Source organism: Apostichopus japonicus, chromosome 6 (genome assembly GCF_037975245.1).
Source record: "Apostichopus japonicus isolate 1M-3 chromosome 6, ASM3797524v1, whole genome shotgun sequence".
Lineage (NCBI taxonomy): Eukaryota > Metazoa > Echinodermata > Holothuroidea > Aspidochirotida > Stichopodidae > Apostichopus > Apostichopus japonicus.
The window spans coordinates 5,719,716-5,743,991 of NC_092566.1; the positions used below are offsets into that span (position 1 = coordinate 5,719,716).

Genomic DNA, 24,276 nt, shown 5'->3' on the forward strand with positions numbered 1-24,276 from the left:
GGTGGCGCTCCGCTTAGATAGTCTTGCTGGCAGGTTTGCCCCCCCCCCCCACTTTCACAACTCAAATCCCGCCCCTGATCACCAACATGGGATTGCTTATATCGAGGTATCGCAACACAAGAAAATGTGCCAAGGTATGGGCGGGGGTCACTAATTCAATTCGCTTTCCACGCACCCCCCCCCCTCTAACTTAGTGTGATTTGAATACCTTACCTGTGTGTAACTAACAGGATTTTTCCTTTTGATTCGGTCGATTATATGTCTTTTCTGTAAGCCACAAGAACAACAGCAACACACTGGGGTAACATTTTTTCCCAATTAACATTAAAAGGGCTTTAAAAGGGCCTCCTGACAAAGGGGTGGGAGGGAGGCAGAAAGATGTGCCCTCTGTGGGCCGGGTCTTTTACCATTTGCAACATGTGCGTTGGACCCTCTGCATACGATGGCACTCATAGTTATTGTTACTTACTATTTACCATCACCCACCCCATCCCCTCCCTTCCACATTGAGAGGCAAATTGACAACCCCCCATGGCTTGAAGACGATTTCACACATACTTATCAGCCTCCACAAAGCATATTATATTTTGCAACTACTGGTTATTTTACAGGAATTGGAAAACAATACCTCGTCCATACTTTTATGTCCCAGGGGTGGATCCAGTATTTGAAAGAGCAAGGGTGTGACCCTGGAGACCTGAAAGCTGACTCCAATGTAGGAATTTTCTCATCAATTAAAAATGACTGAATACTTAGTATAAGACATAGAACATTACATTAGTTCCTTAGATAAAGCACAAAATGCAATGGTAAAATCAAAGACTTTTAGGACCTCAAATGTCATGTTTACACTGCACACAATAAAATTTTCAAAGACAAATGGTGTTGAAATAGATATACCATATCAAGAATAGGCTTCTCTCCAAAGTCACTTTTAAAGAAGGATGTGAACTAGTGTACAATTATATATAATGACAAAAAGAAAAAAATGCTCGAACGAAACCAACGACAGCCTGTGCAGTCATCCCTCTCTTGATCATGAAGTAGGCAGTTACCAATGTAGCTGATCGACTGTAACCTTCCACGCAATGGACCTGGAACTGTATCTGGACAAAATCAGAAGAGGATGGTAAACAAATTACTACAAAAGTTGTTACATCTGTGTTATTTCTACTGAATCTATCAATTTTATTCACATTTATGTACATTGTGTAATAATTTGTGATATGAGACATGGATGTCACATTAAACTCTTCAGATGTTAAAATTCTTCTTTTTTTCCGATGATACAATAAAAATCCCTCCACAACTGACATGATGACCCTTTTTTGGTTCCCCGCTGGAGGCAGAAGGAATCTATGCAATGGTGATGGTGCGTGTGTGTGTATGTGACATTTGCTTGTAAACACCGTAACTCACAAAATTCATGGTGGATTAACTTATTAAGATTCTATTTTTTTCTGTGGAGTTCTATGATCATTTGGGGTCAACAGACGTTAAAATACTTAATTTATAGGTCCATCTTGGTGAGTGCAAGAGACCTACTGAAATTAGTGGAGGACAAAGGTCATTTCCAGTCAACTTTAAGTCAAAGTTTGAAAATCTTGTAAACATGATAACTCAAAAAGTACACCTTTGTGGAACTTCATACTTAGTATGTAGATCGAGCTTGGTGAGTGCAAGACCCTATTGAAATTGGTAGAGGTATTAGGTAAATTGAGGTCAACAGGGAATGTTAAATTCTCCAATGCTATGATTTTCTTTTGGGGAACATAGTTTGGCCAAATTCAGTTCACTTTTGTGAAGGGGCTCTATAAGTCTTCAACAAAACATACAGTCATCCAGGAACTGAAATCTGCTTCAAAGAGTTGATAGTCTTGCTGAACACAATTAGGGCCCTTATAAGTTTTAACCCTCTGAGCTTCAAGGGTTCAACATGTTATCTCAAAAATAAGGGGTTAATCAACGGTCTAGCGTGCGTTACTCACAGGATTAATGCACGATCGGGGGATAATGCAAGCGATGCACGAGGGCGGAGCCCGAGTGCATCCAGCGATAGCATTAACACCCGGAGTGCATTAATCCTGTGAGTAACGCACGCTAGACCGTTGATTAACCCCGTTCATTCATACACTACCATTTGTGTGGGGGGAAAATCATAATACAAAACATTTTTGGTTACATATAACCAAAGATTTATTAAAGTGATGCCCCGTAGTTTTACCGTGCGTTACTCACATGATTAACCACGGTCAGCTGACCTGAATGGACCAATAGGATTTAGGAATCTTTACTAAGTATGAATGAACAATATCTAATTGTGTTGCACCACAAAGGAGAAACTTTCATATATACTTCCTCTTTGCAAGGTTCCTTGATACAAGTTACCACTATCATTATTATATGCCAGTCGGGATCTATAATCTCGTATGTAATGCCTGCGTCGTGACGCTATCTAAATATAGCACCTTTGCATATTGGTTCGGCTTTATGCTGATAGGGTCCATACAGCAATTGGACTGTTCATGGATATTGTGCTTGTCTTCCTCGCCTTTTGCCGTTATATCTTCGGATTTACTTTATCGGGCTTAGACAGCGGTGAGGTACATATTAAAACCTACAAAGAGCCAGAGTTCGTGTTAGATTTCGTTCACCAAGTTAATCGTTGATTCGTGAATTCTGTTTTTTTTTTCTCGAGGATTCCATGTTTAGTAAATCTACGATCATGCGTTGTTACGTTAGAAACTTGGCAAACCTTTTAGCCATAGCGATGGTTTGCGGTTGTAACTTTCAACAGGTGCTAGGCGATATGGGTTAGTATAACGATATTGTAACTGCTATATTCTTCTTTTGCTTGTTCATCTTTTTGATTGTTTTCTCTTTAACTTTGACAGACGGCGCCTCATGGAATATCATAGCTCTGGGTTTAATTTCGTTCCTTGTCCAAAATCATAAAACTCATATAGGACATTTATGTTGAGATAAATCACGCCCTTAGTCATTCTCATCTCATACCATACCCCTCCCTCTTACACTCTCGCATGCATAGCATGAAGTAAGGCCTTTTTATATATATTCTTTTGAAAAGGTGGCTCATACGCCAGGTAGGGACGGAAGGACTCAGTAGTCATAACATTTTTTTTTCGTGTGCTAACTGTGGCAATATCCACATAAAAGATTCAAGATATGTTTACGCATGACGTAGCACCGAAACCCAAAAGCAATTGCAGCACTATAATGCATATCAGCATATATCTAATTGTGTTGCACCACAAAGGAGAAATTTTCATATATACTTCCTCAATGCAAGGGTCCTTGGTACAAGTTACCATCATTATTATCATTATTGTATGCCAGGTCGGTCCCCGGGAACGATTATGTCACCTATCCCTTCATTTTTTCCGTATATTATGAAAATTCTTAATCTCATATTTTCTCGGACCCCTCCATATTTTCCGAGCACTCTCCGTTTTACCGGGTTCATTATTGACTGAAGCCCCTGAGCCCCTCTCGTTAGGTCTGTTCACCATAATTAATCAGTAGAATATATATACCGTTTAAATCACTTCCTTTAAGTCGTGTTTCTATTTGGCTATGTGGTTTTTCCCTCCAGGTATATATATTACCTACATATAGTCGTAGCAGTGGAACCTTTGTTTAGAGCGAGTAGTGGTATGGAATTTCATTATTAACAATGTGTAGTTCATACAAAAGAAATGACTCCATGGTTGTTTGAAGGTTATTTCCCCTTTTATGCTGACGTAGTTACACTAAGTTCTCAACAAAGTAAGATCCTAGAAGACCCAAATTTCCCATAACAGGTTGCCGGGGCAGACTATATCCATAGTTGTACAGATAATTACCACTCAAATTTCAAAATATATATATATTTTTTTTCATTTTGTGAATCAATAGGCAAAACCACGATGTCATCGAACATCACAGGAAGGCTATTCATATTAAGTTTATCAACGTTTAGATTAACCGAACGAAAGTCAGACTGATGAAGATCTAGTGACAAAGTCTCAGTTTATCGAAGTCGAAAATGATATGTTTGACAGTGATTTGTGGGACAATGATATGTGGGACGGTGTGACCGTGATATGTGTGGCAGTGGTATGTATGACAGTGTGACAGTCGTATAAGTGACGGTGGTATGTGTGACCGTGTGACAGTGATATCTGGGACAGTTTTACAGTGATATGTGCGACGGTGTGACAGTGATATGTGGGACAATGATATGTGGGACAGTGTGACCGTGATATGTGTGACGGTGGTATGTGTGACAGTGATGTATGGGACAGTTTTACAGTGATATGTGGGACAGTAATATGTGTGACGGTGGTAAGTGTGACGGTGGTATGTGTGACAGTGATATGTGTGACACTAATTCATGGTCAAAAAATACATTTTTTGGTTAAACTAAGATCATTGGCTGACTAATTTGCTCATAATACAAACGTTACTTCTAGTGCTGCTTTTGGGAGCTGAGCTACCAATAAGTTTATCTACAATTATAGGAAGAAACAAGTTAAAGATACTTGGAAGCCATGTAAGTTTTGTAAGTACCCCTTTAACTTCAAGCATAAAAATAGCACCATAACTGATATTTTGAATAATTTTAAGTCGTGAAATATCTTTACAATTGAAGAGGTTAATTGGGGCTTGGCATTGAAAAGCAGAGGGAAATGCCCTCATAATGTTCAGAAATAAGCTAAAAATGCATGTAATCATTTTCCGAAGTCTAATTTGGTCTTGGAAAATTGCCCTCACATCAGGCAAGACATTTATATAACAAGGAAGCGTGGATAATGTAAGTTTTTGCATGATGTTATATATGTTGATTAATTATATTTTTCAGCCACAGATGGAGCATCCACAACAGACAGACTATCAAGTAAGCATTTTTCTCATATACATAAAACTAACTAATGTATGATTTGTTCGCACATGTGAAAGGTAAGATGCATGGTTTATAAATTAAACTGATGTTATATTAATAAATTGCGAGTAAAACATTCATATAACAAGGTAGCATGGATAATGTAAGTTATGCATGATGTAATATATGTTGATAAATTATATTTTTCAGCCACAGATGGAACATCCACAACAGACAGACCATCAAGTAAGCACTTGAACTTAAACTTTAAAAAAAAAAGTATACAAATGCTTCTCTGTCCCACCAGGTCTGAAGGAAGGGGTGGTTAGGTGCTGTAGCCCCTGGGTCCGGAGTCAAATAGGGAGCCCGGAGAAATATGGGATGAATATATATACATATACATATTTACATTATGTAAGGACAAATGACATCTCCCAAGAGGTGCCATCACAAAACTTTCCGTGGGGCAGATCTGGGTCTCGTCGAAGCTGGTTCCCACATATGAATGAGAAATATAAAATCGAGAGAGTGGTCGATCGAGGGAGGTGAAGGAGAGGTGGAGGCAGCTGCATGGCTGCGTTTTGGTCCGAAGAGAGAGAGAGTTAGAGAGTGAGTCTATGGCACGCCATTGACGTCATTATTCTTAGTATATTTGTTATATATTTCTCTTTATTCCAGCTACCGAGGAACAGACCTCTGAGGAAACAAGTAAGCATGTAATATGTTTCAATCATGATTCACGTGATATTAATATCACAATTAAAGGTCTTTGTATGTTTCAAATCAACGTTGAAACCTGTTGAATATTACGTAGAGAAAAACCGTAAACTAATGTGATATGAGTTACATTTAATATTAAGATGAACAGTACTGGTAAGGCTTCTCCTTCAAGCTGTAAAAGATCAGCGGTTTATTGGCCCAGCTTTCTGTTTTTTTATCAGTTATTAACTTCTAACTTAAAAACGATTGGAATGTATATATATATATATATATATATATATATATATATATATATATATATATATATATATATATATATATATATATATATACATATATATATATATATATATATAGATATAGATATAATATATATATATATATAAATATATATATATAAATATAAATAATATCTATATATATATAAACAGATATCTATATATATATATATATATATATATATATATATATATATATATATATGTATATATAAGAGTATACGTTCTAATATAACTCCTTATTACGATTCATTGTTTCACTACGCTCACTACGCACACGCTCACTACGCTCACTTCCCCCAAAGGTTTCAGTGTCCTGATATGAACGTTTTCTCAACAGCCATTACTTTAGAGACGGAGCGTGAAATTCTACTCATGGATATTATTAATGTAAGTTTTAACTTCTATCTTAAACTGTTTAAATGTTCATCTTTCTTTTCTAATTTCTCGAAAAACGAAACGTTGCATGATGACTAAAACATCTTGAAATATGCTTTCTCTCAGGTTGGGTGGGGGGGGGGGGGGGGAGGAAGTTGGAAAGAGCAGATTGTGGTCAAGGGTTTATGAGGGATGGGTTTTTGTTATGTCCCTCTTTAAGGACATCTCACATTACTCGAAGTTTCGAAGGTGTGTTTTATTTTAGTAAGAATCCTTATAAGTTAGGGAGAAATAATATTGTTGACCATTATCGATACTTATCGCATTATTGCCTGGATATTTCTCCCCAGCCCCCCCCCCCCCGCCTCGTACGCCTATGGATATTTCTCCCCAGCCCCCATTTACGTATATGCTTGAATTCTATTCAGACAATCTCCGGAGAAAACACAACCACCGAAGAGGTTGTGATGTCCTCGGAAACGATAGCAGAAATATCGGATGATGAAGACTTTTTGGAAGAAGATCCACAGAGGATAGAGTTAGTCATCTCGTCTTTGGAGTCAGTCGTGGGAGCAGGAGAGGCCTCTATCAACGTAAGCAGATCAACCCACTGTATTATGAAATTGAGTGCGCATGCTCAATGTGGGGAAGATGAGAATCACAAGCAACTCGTCGTCATATCTTCAGAAATATACGGAGTCATATTGGGCATGAGTTTGTAATGGCGCATTGGTTACTGGTGATGGGGTGGCGGAAGGATTGGCTGTCGGGAAGGGATGGATGGGGGAAACATAATACCTGACGCCACGTCTAAAATAAAATTAAGGTACAATCCACAGTAATTTCGTGTTTATTAAAGTTTTCTTTTTCTCCGTGATAGGTTACGGAACCAGTGGTAAGAACCATCAACAATCTTATGAATCTAGAGCAAGATTTTCTAGAGGATGGCATGATTCAAGGAGGCAGGGCTGTGGCTGCATTAGAGGGACAAATCACAAATTTTCAGACAAGTGATGGAAATTTCTCCACAGTTCTTGACAACGTTGGAGTAACTGCGGTTAAAATAGACGCGAGGAGTGTTGGTAGTAGCTTAGCTTATGCGAATATATTTTCAGAAAATGAGACACCGTTAATCGTTGGCGCTCTTCAAGAAGGCAATACTCGACTATTCTCTGATGGAGACGCGATACCACTCGAGAGAACGGCTACATCAATATCGGTACCTACAACGGTTTTAGAACTGCTTGGAGGAGGTAACAAAGTCTCTTTTAAACATCATTGATACTTAACATAGTAACGTAACCAGTTTTTTTTTTTTTAAACGATGATACGGCTTTATTATATGATTACTTATGAAGGAAACTTGAAAATAATTCATATATGATGTTAACTAACTTAACATAGCTCATTTTTAGTATATAAAATTGTAAATTTCTCCAATCCCTGCAGCTGGTGTCGAGTTGACAGCTGTTCCGGTAACCTTCATAATCTATGGTAATGATGTTCTGTTCAGACCATCAATGCCGACAGAGGCAGAAGAGAATTTAGAAGAGGAAGATAATTCCACAGTAACTGAAAGGGTTGCAAGTCAAATCATCTCCGCTATTTTACGAACTGAGGATACCAACATCGTAAATCTCCCACCGGGTTCACCTGTGATCACGACATTCTTAACAAATCTGGTAAAAAAATGATTTCTTGTGAAAAGAGTTTACAAGTCACTTTCTTTATATGGATGATTACAGATGAATTACTCATTTTAGTGTTCCAGTAAAAGTTTGATTCAATTCTTATATTTAACGCTTGGAATCTATTGATAGTTAAGGTTGTCTTAACATCGGTCAGTATGCACTTGGATCAAATATAGTTGTAATGTCATAGATGTACACTGACGAATATCACTTTAGTGTTGCTTTAAATGCTACTTAGTTATTGGCAGAATTAGGATTTTTATTATTAAAGGTATTCTGCAGTTTATAAGATAACAATAAAAGACATGTGATCAAATTCTGTTACGAGTCATCTGCTTAGATATAAATCAGAAACTTGAATAGACCATTTACATTGAGCTTCCCTTGTCATGAGCCTGTTATTCCATTTTCACTGCAGACAACAACTGTAAATGAAACTATCGAAGCACGCGACTGTGTTGTCTGGAGTTACAATGAAGACACGGGGGAAGGATTTTGGACAAAAGACGGGTGTGAAAGGATGTCGAACGATAATCTTGACCGTACCATGTGTTCATGTGATCGGCTGGGCAGTTTTGCTATTCTCATTGTAAGAATTTATTATTTTATATTCCAAATTTGTTTTCTGTTAGAAGCAGATGCATGCCACACCCGCAATCATGTGTATATCTATACATCCATAATATTTTCTACACAGAAACTGCACAATGTACACGCAAAGGATAGAAGATTTAATATAGGAAGCAGCAAATCGACAATTCATTGTTGCTAATGAAAGACAATGATCATTGAAAGTGAAAATAAGAAAGAACTAAGGTGTATCTTTTAAGAAATAATCAATCAATCTGAACAGAAAACTTCAGATTAAAATAGAATTAATCCTTTGATCCAATAACATTACTGTTTCTTACTATTAAAATGTCATTGAACATGCACACATTTGTTCAGGCTCGCGCTTTACAGCAAATGGTTCATATAACTGTCTTAAAACTACTGTTTGATATCTTAATTTGATATAATATAACCAAGCGATATGAACAACGCAACCGACTTTTACCTAAATTTGGAAATAGTGTCGAAATCGTCACAACTTCATCGCATTAAAGGTGAAAGGTCAACCGCACCAGTGACGTCAGACATGAGTGATATATGCTTATAAAGCGTATGCCTGCTTTATCGATGTTAAGAAGGAAACACATAATGGTTCTGATATGGAACATGCATAAGTTGTAATTTTCAGCATTTCTTGGAATACCATACATGGAATCACATGTGAAGTAAGTAATAAACACTATACAACAATATGACTTAACATGAGGCAACCGGCTAACTTTAACTAAATCCATTCATATTTTCTCTTGTTCAACAGAGAGTTCGTAAGGGACCCGTGGAGGTTCAAGTTGCTCTATATTATATTACTCTGATCGGATCGATAATCTCTGGATTAGCTCTGATAGGATGTCTCATTATCTTTGTCTCCTTCAAGTAAGTTACTGAGCCTAAATAAAGTCTATCATAAATGACGTTCTTGGGCAAACACTCCCCCACTTTAGCGTTACTTCTTTCGCTATCGAACGATTGTTAGTTTAATTGTAACAGCTGTGATAATATGTTACGAGTGCCATTTATATCGGCATAGAAGATTGTCTAAATGTATTTTGTAAATGTAATTAAGTTAACATTAAATATGTTCGACATTTATAAAGATCTGTGTCTTTCTCTATTGAGATTCGATATCGTATACCCAAGATAGAGCCTGGGCACAAAACTAAGCAATTTGACCCTTTTGGTCTGCAATGCCCTGTAATCAGGATGCGGAGGTGATTTAATAATAATAAATAATATATAATAATAATCAGCAGTTATTTTTCCGACGCTTAAGAGACCACAAATGTGGGAGAAGCCCGCAAGGGCTTATCGATTACAACTTATACGTCGGGTGACTTCCAATTCAACATGTTTAACTCAAATTATGAATCTTTTCAAATTAGATAGTCATTTCAGATGGGAAGACCATACATTGCTCTTGGATGAAAAACCCACCTTACTATGACCCGGCCGGGTATCGAGCCCGGAATGTCATTTAAGTGTCGTTACATAACAAAGTACCGTAGTAGCAGGAAATTACTGAAGGTCTTTGCTAACTGTTAAAGATTATCTTTAAAATTTGAAGTAATTTTATGTTAATTTTCATTTACTTTAGTTCGTTTTGGTCGAAGCAGCCAACTCATATCCACATCAACCTTTGTCTATCTCTACTGGGATTCTACATCGCCTTCTTACTGAGCCCTCTAGCAGTGGGGAAGGAGGTCCGGTGTACGGTAGCCTCAGTGTTCGTCCATTTCTTTTCCCTTGCTACTTTGGCTTGGATGTCCGCAGAAGCTATGAACATGTATTATTTATTCATAAAAGCTGAAAGGAGAGCCGTTCGACACTTTATACCAATAGCTTGTCTACTAGCGTATGGTAAGTGAGGTTTTGGGTAAAATTATAACTTTTCAGTGGGCTGGGATCATTCACGGATTCCAACAGAATACCAATGACCGTATCAAATGGCCGATTACTTTTTAATATGTAATATGGACTGGTCCATAGAGTACTACCCAAAGTTGGTTTGACAATTGATCAAACTTCGACTTGTGTGCCATTTTAGTTTAGTCACCAAAGGAAAATTGTTTAGCGATTAAATAATGATGAAATATAATTTTGAATATCATCATATTTCTGACTAATTTTTTGTTATCATCAGGATTACCGGCTGCGTGTGCTCTTCTTGTGGTGTTCCTCGACAATAGCACTGATTTCCAATCTGCCAGCTAGTAAGTCTCCGATATTTTGATAATTTCAGCCTCTGTCTTCTTTCAATTACGAGGATTAAGTGTAAGCCATGCACATGGCATATATGGTGATGATACATACCAAAAGCGCTCCTTGCTACCAGTTTTTTTATCTTTGATTTGGTTCAGGAAGAATGTGATTCAAAGTCTTTTTTTCCACGTTTAATTAGCATGCAATGACCGACACGACTAAATTCACTAGCTTAAGCATCAATCATTTCCCACTTCAGGAAGGGTGTAGGATCAGTGTTGGTGGTGGTGATGGAGGGTGTTGGGGCCGGTATACGCGGCGTTACTAAATTATTTTCAAAATAGAAAGAACTGGTGGGGATGTTTAATTCCAAATTACGACAAACGTGCACGAAATCCATTTAATGCCACATGCTGCTGAAACCATTCCCTTAGGATACTTTTTGACAATGACATAGTGATATTATACATTTTAAGTACGATAAATATTCGGTAATTACTTCTTCATTTACCCCATACTAGTGCCTAGTTGCATTAAAAAAATTTGCCTTGAAATTAACAACCCTAATCCTTATATTGTATTTTTGCTTCTCTTTCTCTCAAATAATTTTTCCCTGACTAAAGCTGCTTCATCCATCCTGGTTATGCTCTCTACTTTGGTTTTCTGACGGAAGTGGGTGCCATGTTTGTGTTTAATTTCATCATCTTCATCTGGGTGATTCGTAAAATACTCTGCCGCCCTCTCATGGTCAGTAAAACAGCCGAGAACGCCAAACGTAATGAGATCATCAAGCGAGTCCGCCACGCAGTTCTCTTCTGGTTCGTACTCGGTCTGTCTTGGATTTTTGGATTTCTCGCCGCCGTCGATACCAAAACTCTGATATTTGATTATCTCTACTGTTTCTTCATCTCAATTCAGGGCATCTTAATGTTCCTCTTATTGTGTGTGGCCAATCCTGCATTTAGGGGAATGTTTAGGAGAACGGATTCTACGCAAACGAAGGTTACCAGACAGACTACGACAAAAAATGTGTCATCTTCACAGCTCATGTCAAGTAGTCAGTCTAACATACCTATGAATAGTATGGACAATCCGTCAACATCTGCAACGGAATAAATCCTTTGGTTTTGATTTTGTGAAATCAAGTAGAAACTGCAGAGTTGACATTCTTTTGCATTTTATTGTTGTTGCATTTCTGCATGGTCAGTTGCTTTGTTTAATTGAGTCGTCATATCATCATTGTACACTTAGGAGAGTTGTAACTTAGTAGTGTGTGTTAATGACAAGTGCAACCAATAGTGCTAACGTTTGGCGTTCCCCAAAGACCTGTGTTGTGACCAAAGCTGTTTACAGGTTACTCTGCCCCTATAGTAGTTATTGCAGGAATCACAACCTTATATGTTCAGATGTTTGCGAATGACACCCAATTATTGATGTTATTCGACTTAGATACCATCACAGTGGTGAACATGTCATTCAGCACCACATTGAGGGGATGGGGGAGGGGGAGGGGTGCAATGCAGACCTACGATTATGGATGAAAGTTAACCACCTCAAATTGAACGATGGCAAGACTGATCTACTTGTTGTAACTCCTCCACACTTCAAGGAGAGGGTGTTAAATAACCTGGCTTTGATCATTCTGTTATTTAAAAAATATGGGAGACAAAGTTTGTGTCTTGAGTAGGGTAGAGTCGGTTACATTTTATTAAAAACGACTTTTGAGAGTACAGAACAAGTCAATTTTGAGAGAACCCAGTCACCAATGTATCCTCTGGTGCCTTTAACGTAGTTGTTTTTCTAGTCTGCTTCATCAAGTTTGATCCTGCCGAGAGATGAAAATTAAAATTCGAGTTAAGGTTTTGCTGATACAGATTGATCAACTTTATATATGTCAAAACAGAAAGAAGCAATCTTTACATCAAATGTAGGATAATGCAAACCCAAACTTTGATATTAAGGTAACATGTCTTATATAAGAAAGTAACAGCAACGATATTTTATTTTAACAACGTAGTTACAAAACAATATTTCAAAAAAGGGGTCACACTAAATAAAAAAATGCACTTATCTACAATATTGCTTACTACCTTAGATACTACTAAATGGCCTACTCTTGTAAATGTTCTTGTAAATTGCTTACCTCGCATGCACTTGGCTTCAGTCTATAGAAGCTTCTCAAATCTCATTACCCTGAGGGAAAATTGTATATATTAATAATCGTTATACATAGCTGCTATATGAAATGGAGTGAATTACAGATGCATTTATTGGTATCTGCCGAGAACTGATGAAAAATTGAAATTCTGAGTCAAATATTAGTCAATTACAGTTTAGTATTATTAAATTAAGAACGAATTTTCACATGAATGTATTTATAACAAGCCGATCTCAGTATAAACATTTGGTAAAAAGGTGTCTTTTATGATATTTGAAGTTTCTTGACAAATTCATACATGCATGATTAGGAGCAGTCCTCCGTCATATCAATTCCTTAGCGCCATTCCCTGTGCGGCACGCGAACTGAGTTCGACCGCCGCAGTTTTAGGCCTATGACGTTATAAGGAATAAAGATCTGTACGATAAAGTTTATCAACAAATATTTCTGAAGTTAAATGGGCGTACTTTACCATTATTTGAAATTCGTATATATTCGATAAACATGCAAGTATAACACTTTCGATAGAAACACTTTTACAAGAAGAAAGTCACTAAACGATGGAATACCCAGTGTGCATTCTTCTGGAGCACAACATCCGGCTCCTCCAGTGAAAGCGCAGCCGCAGTCACAAGAATTTCTCCGGGGTCGGATCGCTTTATTTTCAAACAAGGAATAGAAAATAAGACATCAGGTTGTTGGTTTCGCTCAAGTATAGTTTACAGTATCGATGGCTTGCTTTGCACATCTTCTTGCATAAATGTTTCATTCCATTGGGGGGGGGGGGGCATTTAACTTTAAGTGAATTCGTGACTAAGTCATCTTTATACACGGACAAAATTCACAATACTGAAAATAGTATAAATATATGTGTCCTATAGAACATTCTTAATCGTCCCGTACTTCGAAACTCAAACATAAGGATATGTGAAATATCAATAAGACCAGATAGCTGTTACTGATAATGTTCAAATACAGGATAAAAACAAACTTGAATAAAAAGAAATAGAAGTGGAAAAGACAACTTGCAGGTAGCGAGGAGACAACTATGGGAGGTTATAATAAATATCAACTAATACATGACAATGTTCAATAGTAACCAAATTGTTTTGATCATATTAATCATTATTGTTTATCGGCACATTAAAGACAAATCGATTTTTGAAGAGTAACCATAGTAGTTCAAAGGCTCCTATAGTATTATGTTCGAAAATAATATTATAATTAAGTATCCATTTTTAATATTCTTACTACCGCTGGAGCGAAAATAACAACGCGATCTGTGTTTACTACACATGTTGCATAGGGAAAGCGATATATATATATATATATATATATATATATATATATATATATATATATATATATATATATATATATATATATATATATATATATATATAATTATATATATATATATGTATAAATATGTATATATATATATATATATATATATATATATATATATACATATATATATAATATAAAGAAATCAAAGTAGAATAAACAAAAGCAAAACGCGTTGAATGAAAAATAGAGAAAGTAGTGCCAAACCTAATGACAACATATTTTACGAAACGAAAATTTCAGATACCAACTAAACAAGACCCCAAAGCTTATCAAAATTAAACAGTCATACTATTGGTGTAAATAACTTACCGTGCGGCGCAGCGTTGATAAACAAGATCATCATACTGACAAGCACAAGAACCATCTGGAATATCATAGTAGAAAGATACTTGTGAAATAAAACTGCAACAATGTCTATAATAGCCCACAATTTAATAAGTGTTAAACTTAATCTACAATAATCATCACATTAAGTCAATTTGACGAAACATACCGTCGCTAATAGGGCAAAATCCTAATAAAATTTTTGTTCATTTTGAACTCTTAAGGCATAGCCTTTTATGAACACATTTAAGAACTATTCAGCAAAAGGATTAATGCAGAATTAATAAAAAATTGAATCCAAATCGTGCTTCCAATGAATGTAAGGGTGTAATATATATATATCACCATTGTGAATTTTGCAAGCTATTTATAATTGCCAGAGATGTAAACCTTTCGGTTCGAGATCCCTCAATTTCTTCCCTTTACATACTATACATGAACTTTTAAATTTAAAGATATGAATCTGTCAAAAGATTGATCATAGTTTTAATTTCATTCCAAATAGTTTAAAGAAAAGGTTGAAGGCCAAAAGTATTCGCTTATAAACAACAACAAAAATATACAAACCGCTGATAAATATAATATACCCAAAATCTTATATGCTGCTTTGTAATGAAAAATTAAATACGCCGTACTTACAAAAACTTTCAGATTCATTGTTATTCGGAGCTGTTCAAATCGGGCTGGTGAAAGTTTAATCTGCTTATATCTTCGATGGAAAGTGTCGATTAATACCTGCAAACGTCCCTTTTATACTTTGGAACGTTCATGGTTTTACCCTGGAGATAAACGATGTATGACGACTGCGTAGTTTCTTACTTTCGACGCCCAGTAGCAAAATGTATCTTTGTTATCCAGATCAAACTTTCTCACTATTAATAATATTTACGGAAACTTTTATGTGCCATAAAGTTTTCATATATCTTTACGTAAACATTTCAGCATATATAAAATAGTTTTATCTCTGTACTTTGGAATTGTTCAGTGTTCGAAGAGAGATTATTTTAACTTATTTACTCGGTGACACTCTAAGAATTTAGATTTTTTAACTTGAATAGTTGATAAACCTCTTCCCTTTCATGTTACCCCTCCTCTCTTGAATCTAATTTTGTTCTATTCATTGCTCAGTTTACTGTCCATCTGTGTTTCTTGAGGTGTTCTTAGTTTTTTCTCGTTTTCAGTGAGCCTCTGAAGAAGATCCTGCTAGGATCGATTCGCCTGTCCCATCTAACCCCTCTGATCCCCTGTATACCCTCTACCAAGTAACATATCGACCCAACACAGGATTTTTTTTTGCAGTGGATGAGCAGCTTTCTAACAGCTTTTTTTTTTCTATTTGATAAACCTAAACAGTTTGTCTTCCTTGGAAAAACCGGAAGTCTCCCATTTATATAAAGAATAATTGTTACATGCAACACGCTTGCGTTGCAAATGATTATTTCGTCAAGTTTTATCCAAGATTGTCAATTATGAATGAGTTATGAGTGCATACTAAATCTTTTCTCAATTTTTAAACGGAACGACATACAGGCTGACAGACACAACGACAAACTGATAATTAAAGGGATGGATGAAGGATAGATCGATAGATGGATTATTTGATAGGCCAATTTGTTTGCCTAGTTTACCGTAAGTGGCGAAGAGGAGGTCATTCGGTACCAATTATTGTTCCAAACATTCATGAAAACTGACTGGTGCAAACTAGTATTCTTATCGACTTTGGTCCCCTTTCGAAATATCCAAATGTCGGTTAAAGGGATTTTCTTTTTATTGAAGAAAAGATAGCCCACACTGCTAGTTGAAACCCGCATCTCAATAATCTTACCCCAGACTTGAGATACGTTTGATTGAATGCAGCATATATATATATATGTTACTGGCTATACCTTCAACAACAGGAAGTTGGATCACAGTAAGGAGGCCTTCAGAAGGCTAATTTAAACTATAATTATGATCTTTTTGTTGATTTATCTTCAGTTTGCTTAGCTGGCAAACGTCTCTGTACTAAGAATTCCATCAGAATGTATCCTTTATGTAGAAATATTCGTCCATCTATTGGTAAATTATTTTCAAATTATAAAGAAACACAAAGACCTTTTTTCAGCTGAATTGCCCTGATGACATCATCCATTCTGCTATTGCAAGATGCATGTATATACAAAATATCACCAAATTTTGAAATTCTCATTTTCTCGATACAAATTGCTTTGATGATGTGTTTTTCGCCTAAAGACCATTTCTCATAATTTTGTGCTAAGCAACCACCTTCAGCCACCAGAATATCCTTTTTATACTGCCCACATAATAATAACATGGCATGTTTTTAAACAGAAAACAATTGTTTTGATATATTAATAATCAATGTTTATCGACACATTAAATTATATATATATATATATATATTTATATAATTGAAAATCGTTATGAGTCGGAAAATCAAGAGCAGTGAAAATTCTTCCAGCCGCCACCGGGATTCGAACCTGGGCGTCCCGCTCTGTACGCGGACACCCTAACCACTAGGCTATGGACGCTGATTGTATGTCCAGAGGTTCGAAACCGGTAAAGGAAGGTCCTACTTCCACTGTAGGCGTTTGTCACCTGTATCGAACAATACTAGTTCTGTGTTTTGTGACATATTTTGCCTTACTCTAGAGATCAAACATGATGCTAACCAACTCGAAATCATTCGTGATTCCTAAAGCCGGATCTCGAAAGAGATACTTTGAACAGACTTTAGTCCTATGTTAATGAAATGGAGGTAAACGACTAAGGAAAATGAATATATAATTGAAAATCGTAATGAGTAGGAAATCAAGAACAGTGAAAAAACTTCCAGCCTCCAACAGGATTCGAACCTGGGCCTCCCGTATAAATATATATATATTTATATAGTATATATATATATATGTATATATATGTATATATTATGAAGTCTATAACAGAGTGTAAATCTGATCAATTCGACTGTAAATGCCAACGGTTTGAAAGAAACGTATGTAGCTTACATTTAACGACAGTTGCCAAGTTGGTTTGACAGACTGGCGTTGTATAATGCAGGTATACAATACAATACTATACAAAGTAGTGAAACCATCTTTCCGAGACGTTGAGCTTGGACAGTTAGTTTATACCACGCGATCTCGTGAATACATCATTAAGTTCAAAAGCACACACGAATATGCATTTTTGTTACGCCTTGTAGCCTTATTTCAAGAACACGAAAGTTTTAGTTTTTCACAGTTTATTGGACCAAAATGTTCAGTTTACCATCTACGCTACAATACAATGAAGCAAAACGTCTAAGTGCACCCCATCACAAGTATGCCTAGCAGTTTATAGCATATTAACTTTGTACTTGAAACTTGTCAACATGAAAGATACCACTCGTATTTAATGTTACCATAAAGCAGTTATCATCATATTTTTGTGCCCAAAATCTGTGAATTAAAGTACTAAATGTCATTAGGTAAAATAAGATTGACTTAATCTACTGCATCATCCATCCATTCATTCCATCCATCCATCTACCTACCCATTCATTCCTTCAGTCAATCATCCATCCATTCATTCATCCATATATCTACTCATTCTTTCCTTCCTTCATTCCTTCATTCATCCTTCTATTCATCCATCTATCTATACCCATTCATTCATCCATATATCTACTAATTCTTTCCTTCCTTCGTTCGTTCATCCATCCATCCATTCATTCATACATCTATCTATACCCATTCATTCCTTCAGCCAATCATCCATCCATTCATTTATCCATCTATCTACCCATTCATTCCTTCAGTCAATCATCCATCCATTCATTCATCCATATATCTACTAATTCTTTCCTTCCTTCGTTCGTTCATCCATCAATCCATTCATTCATCCATATATCTATACTGCATTCATTCCTTCATTCAATCATCCATCCATTCATTTATCCATCTATCTACCCATTCATTCGTTCAGCTCAATCATCCCATCCGTGTATTCATAATCCATTGCGTTACTATATTTTCTTGTATCTTTCTATCGTGTGGTTTAGCCCTACACCTATAGAGCAAGCCTTATACAAAACCCACTGTTGATGAAGCCATCTGCCACTGGAATATCCTTTAATACTCGTGTTTCCTGTCATATTAATATGGAATAAATCCATTTTTGTTCCCCAAAGTTTATTTTCATGCAAGATGAGTCATATAGTCAGTTCTAAAGTACTGTTAGTCAGTAATCACTCATTTTGTGATGAATAGTAAAAGTTAGAGGGCCTGACATTTTGATCCTAGCAGGATCTTCTTCAGAGGCTAACAGAAACGAAAACCAAACTAAGAACACAATCCTCAATCCTCTCGTCATTCTTAACTTTCATCTTAACACCTATCCTTTGTTGTGTCTATTGTTGCTCTTTTCATGGGTCTTTTGTCTAATTGAATTGTCTGTCCATCTGTGTATCTTAATGTGTTTTCTCGTTTCATTTTAGCCTCTGAATTGAAGAATATCCTGCTAGAGTTTAACTTTTGTATATTACCCTGCACAGGCATTTTGCTGTAGATAAGCAGTTTCCACACAAAGTTTTCTCTCGGTTGAATAGTGTAGCTAAACTATATACAACCCAAAGCGTTAATGTGATCTACCCACGTTGGTGGTCATAATACTTTTGATCTTATCTGTTGATGAAACACAATTTGGAGTAGACTATCATTAACCATATCTTGCAATTTCTTGATACTTTTGTCGTTTTTTTGTCAAAAGCATGGGGCGTAGTACAGGTGCCCAACGCCTTTCTTACGGGGAGGGGGCAGATAGAACCTATTTTCTAAAACGAAAATTGTAACCAATTTTTCGGGGGCCAGACACATATTTTAAGAGCTTAAGGACCCTGCCTGCCCCTCCTCTTTGCTGTTACTGGTCAAAAGCGATGTAAATTGATATTAGGAAATTCAAACTCTGTAGTCGTGTTTCAAACAGGTATGTTAGTATAGTGTTTGACATACAAATTGTTATTTTAGATAAAACAAAATCAATTCCGGATTATATTACCTCGGTCCGCACATTTAAATGGTATTGTTTTGTTATTGTTAGTTTTGATATTGTTAGTTTTAAAATTCCTACGGTATGTATTATAATTCTGTGATATATAACAAGGCGTCTCCGTTTGCGTCGTATGTTGTGGTGATAAGCTGGTTGTTTAACTTTAAAACGTATCGCTTCACTTACCAATCAAGTTATATTCGCGTGTATGGAGAGAACCAGCCTTCCATGGACTAATATACAGTAACGTCTTCTTGACGCCAAGCTTCACTCTGTACTTTGGTGACAATGACTACCCTTGACAGCGCAATCAACCCTCGTAGTATACTGATCAGACCACCGTATGTTACAAACCGAAATTTGTCTATTCAGCAGTGTATTAATATTTTTAGCAATCAGTTTAATCTTTATTCCTTTCTATTTTTTTAGTTTTATTAGTCTCTTATTTTTTTTCTATGGATTTACCATCCCTGTTTCTTTCTAACCTTAAGTTTTTGATGTTAACAGACTCCCCCGGGCCAATGTGAGATTAAATTCTCGAACTCAATTATATAACATTTTATCTTTGGCTTCAGGTTTTTGTACAGAAGTGTATGCGCGGACGCAATTTTTTGTATCTGCTGGATTCAAACTTTTTCGAGCAGATACGTCCCCGGGACGAACGTTTCAAAATCCTACTAAAACACTAGTACGTGATTGGTTATGTTCGATATCAGATTACGATATCATTTTATTTCCTTACCAGGTGCGTATCCAGGGGGGGGCGTTGGGGGCGCGCGCCCCCCGGGTAAGAAAAAGAAAAGAGAAAAAAAGAGAAGAAAAAAGGAAAAAAAGAGGGGAAAAAAAGAGGAGGAGGAGAGGAAGGAAGGGAAAAGAAAAAGAAGAAAGAGAGAAAAAGGAGAAAAGGAGGGAGTAAAGGAAAAACGCGAAGACACCGGGAAGAGAAAGAAGAACAGTGACATCATTACAGCGCTGAAGGGTAGCCAGTGACGGATCAATGATTTCGTAAAAGTGTGACTCACCCTACCCCTTACACCGACAACTCCATTTTTTGACGTTTCCATTTTCCTCTCTCACTAATGATCTATATATATACTATATATGGTCTATCATAACGCGTGTGTAGAATTGTGCTATGAAACCAACTGTGGTTGGTCTCGAACTCGACCGTGTCGTCGGGGAACATGACGCATTTTGGGATGGGGGCGACCGACCGCCCCCCCATTCATCATTTTTTTAAATGATATCGCTAAGTAATTTCAAAATATAAAAGTGCTTAGAGGCAACTTACAAGGCCTGGGAAGTGTCATTTCCAGCGATCTGGGAGACATTTTCGGCCAAAATTTGCTTGTACGCTTCGCGCCAACCTATGAATTTGTAATGAATTTGTAACGCAAACAGCAGATATAACATCATATCAGTGAGCATGAAAATGGCGTTCCAGGATGAAAAGCCTCAAAACTGTCCGACTTGCCTGAAAAAATAACCAAAATTTTTCGCGCGCCAAGCGCGCGTTCAACGTGTTCGTGTCAATATCATATAAGCAAGCGTCGGTTATTACATCGCATGACATCATGTACCGTACGGTCCGTTCAAATTGCGCAGTATACCGCGGGATGCTAATGTAAACAACGACATGTCTCATGTAGATGTATAAAAAGCATGGCATGGAGGTCCAATTGTGTCAAAACTCTCTTTTACATTAGTAATGGCGAATTAGGGCCTGTACCCCCGCCGCGCAGTGGCGGACCGTCCATATGGTCAGGGGGGCGGATGCCCCCCTGACGGACTCAAATGGACTGCTGGCGCCTTTTTCAGCTCTTTACCACTTTTTACTTATTCTAGATTATTGACTTTTTTATTGCGCTCTCATCTACTTATTGACATTTGTCACATTTTGTTGGTGTAATTTGGCGATGACACCTTATTCTTCGTTTATCTGCAAATTAGCCAGGCCCGGAAAGGGTCATTTCCGGCGATCTAGGGAGAATCTTTACTCAAAAATTTTCTGTACGCTACGCGCCAACCAGTGGTGGCGCTCCGCTTAGATAGTGTCGAAAGCGTCCCCTCAGACCATTCTCGCCATTCCTGACCAATATCCCTAGCTCCGCCACTGCCGCCGCGCCTCCTACGCCTATGTGTGTAGTGTTCGCTTTCGGAAATATCTGCTATTTTTTCATTTCCGAAACCAAGTTTTATAATACCCGTTATAACAGGTTTTAATATTTCTACACCAATAAATTAACTGTGTCTGAATTTTCGAAAATTTCTGACCAACATTCTACATCACACTTCCCACTTCACACTCTACTCGTGCAATTTTGACCGGTCTGTTAGGGGTTGAAGGAAGTTTTTTCTATATTGGTTGTCCATAGATGAAATTTTGTACAACATTATGGGTATGTTTTGAAGTGAGTTTATTCGCGAGAAATGTGAAGTTTCAAATTCTGAACAAATATGGGGCTTAAAACCTTGAAAAGTGGGGCTGACGGGTATTGTGGGCCGGGACGTAGAATCACCTACAAAAGCAAAGACCCACAGGAGATGCGATCAGGTCGAACATGATGTATGCCGGGTTGACAATCTTCAAAAAGGTTATGGATGGAAAAAAAAACTATTAGGAAATACTTGGTTCTCAGGCAAAAAGTGTACATCTGGTTGGTCATTTCAAGCCCGAGAAGTGCCGTTTCCGGTGATCTGGGGGGTTTCAAAACAAGAAATTTTCTTGTACGCTGCGCGCCAACCGATGGTGGCGCTCCGCTTAGATAGTAATTCGCGCCCCCCGGGTTAGAAAATCCTGGATACGCGCCTGCTTACAGTGTACTTTTCACCACATTTAAGTTTGAGTTGCAACACTGATAAAGTGATAATGGTTATTAGACCAGGTGTAAAGGTACTTTTTAAGAAAAAAGTCGCCCAGGAAAGAACCTGGGCACGAAAACCAAACTACCAAACGACTGATCCGCTCTCAGCCCAAATCCCCTTGCATCGGGACTGTGACTGTGTGATCATCGTCAGGTATGCATCACCATTCCCCTCGAAAGGGAACAGATACTACACATGATCTTAGCCAAAAGGCCGAGAAGGGATCGACCAGGTGTAAAGGTTGGCGCTTAACTGTTTTCATTTAGGAGCCAATGGCTACTATTACTTCCCTTCTGTACAGCACTGTTATTAATGTTGTTTACTGGGTGGGACAAACAGGATTAAACGTAAGTTTGTGGTTCTTTAGGTCAGACAATGTTTCGATCCAAATCTCTTGGAAAAACAAGAACCATGGATTGTGTCTAATGGATTTCATTTATTTACAAAATAATACATGAAAAATGCGAAATGAACGGAGAATATCTAATACTTCAATGACCAAGTGCATTTTGATCTCTGTTAGAACCAGTGGCGTAGGAAGGTACTTTTGAGTGGGGGGGGGGGGCTGAAGACTGACGGCCGGCCTGTGGGAGGGGCTTAAGGGGATGGGTTTCCCCCTCCCCTTTGGATTTTTTGGCATTTCCAGGTGGCTTCAGATGCAATTTGGTGCAATATAGCACACTTCAACACCCAATCCATTTTGTAAATAATTTTGCATTTTCACCTGGCCTTAGATGCAATTTGGTGCTCCAAATGAGATTTTTTTCTCATTTGGAAATGAAAAAGGGGTTTTCTGACTTGCGAAGCGGGGGGGGGGTGGCGGAATGATACTTCCGCCCTCCATATTGGCACCGGTTCCTACGCCCTTGGTTAGAACTTAGCATAAAGTACGAAAACTGTTTACAAATGTCACAATGTGATTTGATCCTATTCACAAACTTCTACCAATCTAGATCAGTTTCTTGAGTATTTGGCCCGAAAATGTTTTTAGCGGCTATACATGATTCAATATTTCCCCAGTATTATCTGTAAGACTATAATAAGCAGGCGCGTATCCAGGATTTTCTAACCCGGGGGGCGCGAATTACTATCTAAGCGGAGCGCCACCATCGGTTGGCGCGGAGCGTACAAGAAAATTTCTGGTTTTGATACCCCCCAGATCACCGGAAATGGCACTTCTCGGGCTTGAAAATGAGCAACCAGATGTACACTTTTGCCTGAGAACCAAGTATTTCCCAAAAGTTTTTTCCATCCATAACCTTTTTGAAGATTGTCACCAGTCACACATCATGTTCGACTTCATTGCATGTCCTATGGATCATTGCTTTTGTAGGTTATTCTACGTCACGGCCCACAATATCCGAAAGCCCCACTTTTCAAGGTTTTAAGCCCATTACTTGTTGAGAATTTGAAAATTCACTTTTCTCGTGAATAAAATCACTTCAAAACATACCCATAATGTTGCACAAAATTCAATGTATAGACAACCAATATAGAAAAACCTCCTTGAACCCCTAACAGACAGGTCAAAATTGAACGAGTAGAGGAAAGTATGATGAAGAATGTTGGTAAGGAAATTTTGGAAAATTCCGACACAGTTAATTTATTGGTGTAAAAATATTAAAACCTCTTATAATGGCTTTCACAAACCTTCGTTGAAGGAACAGAAAAATAGCAGATATTTCCGATATCAGGTATATCGAAACCGAACACTTCACTCATGTGCGTAGGTCCCGTAGGAGGCGGGGGCTGCAGCCCCCCCCCCCCCCCAATTGTTTTCCCATTTTTATCGGGCAC

At 37.4% G+C, this 24,276-nt stretch overlaps 1 protein-coding gene, 1 long non-coding RNA gene and 1 other non-coding gene across 3 annotated transcripts; 1 reads left to right on the forward strand and 2 right to left on the reverse strand.

The window, feature by feature from the left end:
• The first annotated feature begins 2,386 nt into the window (after positions 1-2,386).
• LOC139968791 (adhesion G-protein coupled receptor G2-like) lies at positions 2,387-12,056 on the forward strand. The gene is made up of 13 exons (XM_071973181.1): positions 2,387-2,813; positions 4,862-4,897; positions 5,093-5,128; positions 5,561-5,590; positions 6,221-6,270; positions 6,687-6,851; positions 7,139-7,511; positions 7,708-7,940; positions 8,368-8,538; positions 9,319-9,434; positions 10,153-10,415; positions 10,699-10,768; positions 11,381-12,056. The coding sequence occupies exons 1-13, from the start codon at positions 2,705-2,707 to the stop codon at positions 11,871-11,873; spliced, it is 2,145 nt and encodes a 714-aa protein (XP_071829282.1). The 5' UTR covers positions 2,387-2,704; the 3' UTR covers positions 11,874-12,056.
• Positions 12,057-12,428: 372 nt separating this feature from the next.
• On the reverse strand, positions 12,429-13,385 carry LOC139968792 (uncharacterized). Its single transcript, XR_011793535.1, has 3 exons — positions 13,214-13,385; positions 12,901-12,950; positions 12,429-12,582 (listed from the first exon to the last, which is right to left on the reverse strand). It is a non-coding gene; the product is annotated as an uncharacterized lncRNA (long non-coding RNA).
• Positions 13,386-22,503: 9,118 nt separating this feature from the next.
• Positions 22,504-22,704, reverse strand: LOC139969302 (U2 spliceosomal RNA). The gene has a single exon (XR_011793690.1). It is a non-coding gene; the product is annotated as a U2 spliceosomal RNA (small nuclear RNA).
• Between the last annotated feature and the right edge of the window lie 1,572 nt (positions 22,705-24,276).

Excerpts from the sequence above, each read along its gene's own strand:
- LOC139968791 (XM_071973181.1), top strand. The coding sequence starts at position 2,705 with ATGTTTAGTAAATCTACGATCATGCGTTGTTACGTTAGAAACTTGGCA. Across the intron at positions 7,941-8,367 it reads CGACATTCTTAACAAATCTG|ACAACAACTGTAAATGAAAC; the intron begins GTAAAAAAATGA and ends TTTTCACTGCAG. Across the intron at positions 8,539-9,318 it reads GCAGTTTTGCTATTCTCATT|AGAGTTCGTAAGGGACCCGT; the intron begins GTAAGAATTTAT and ends CTTGTTCAACAG.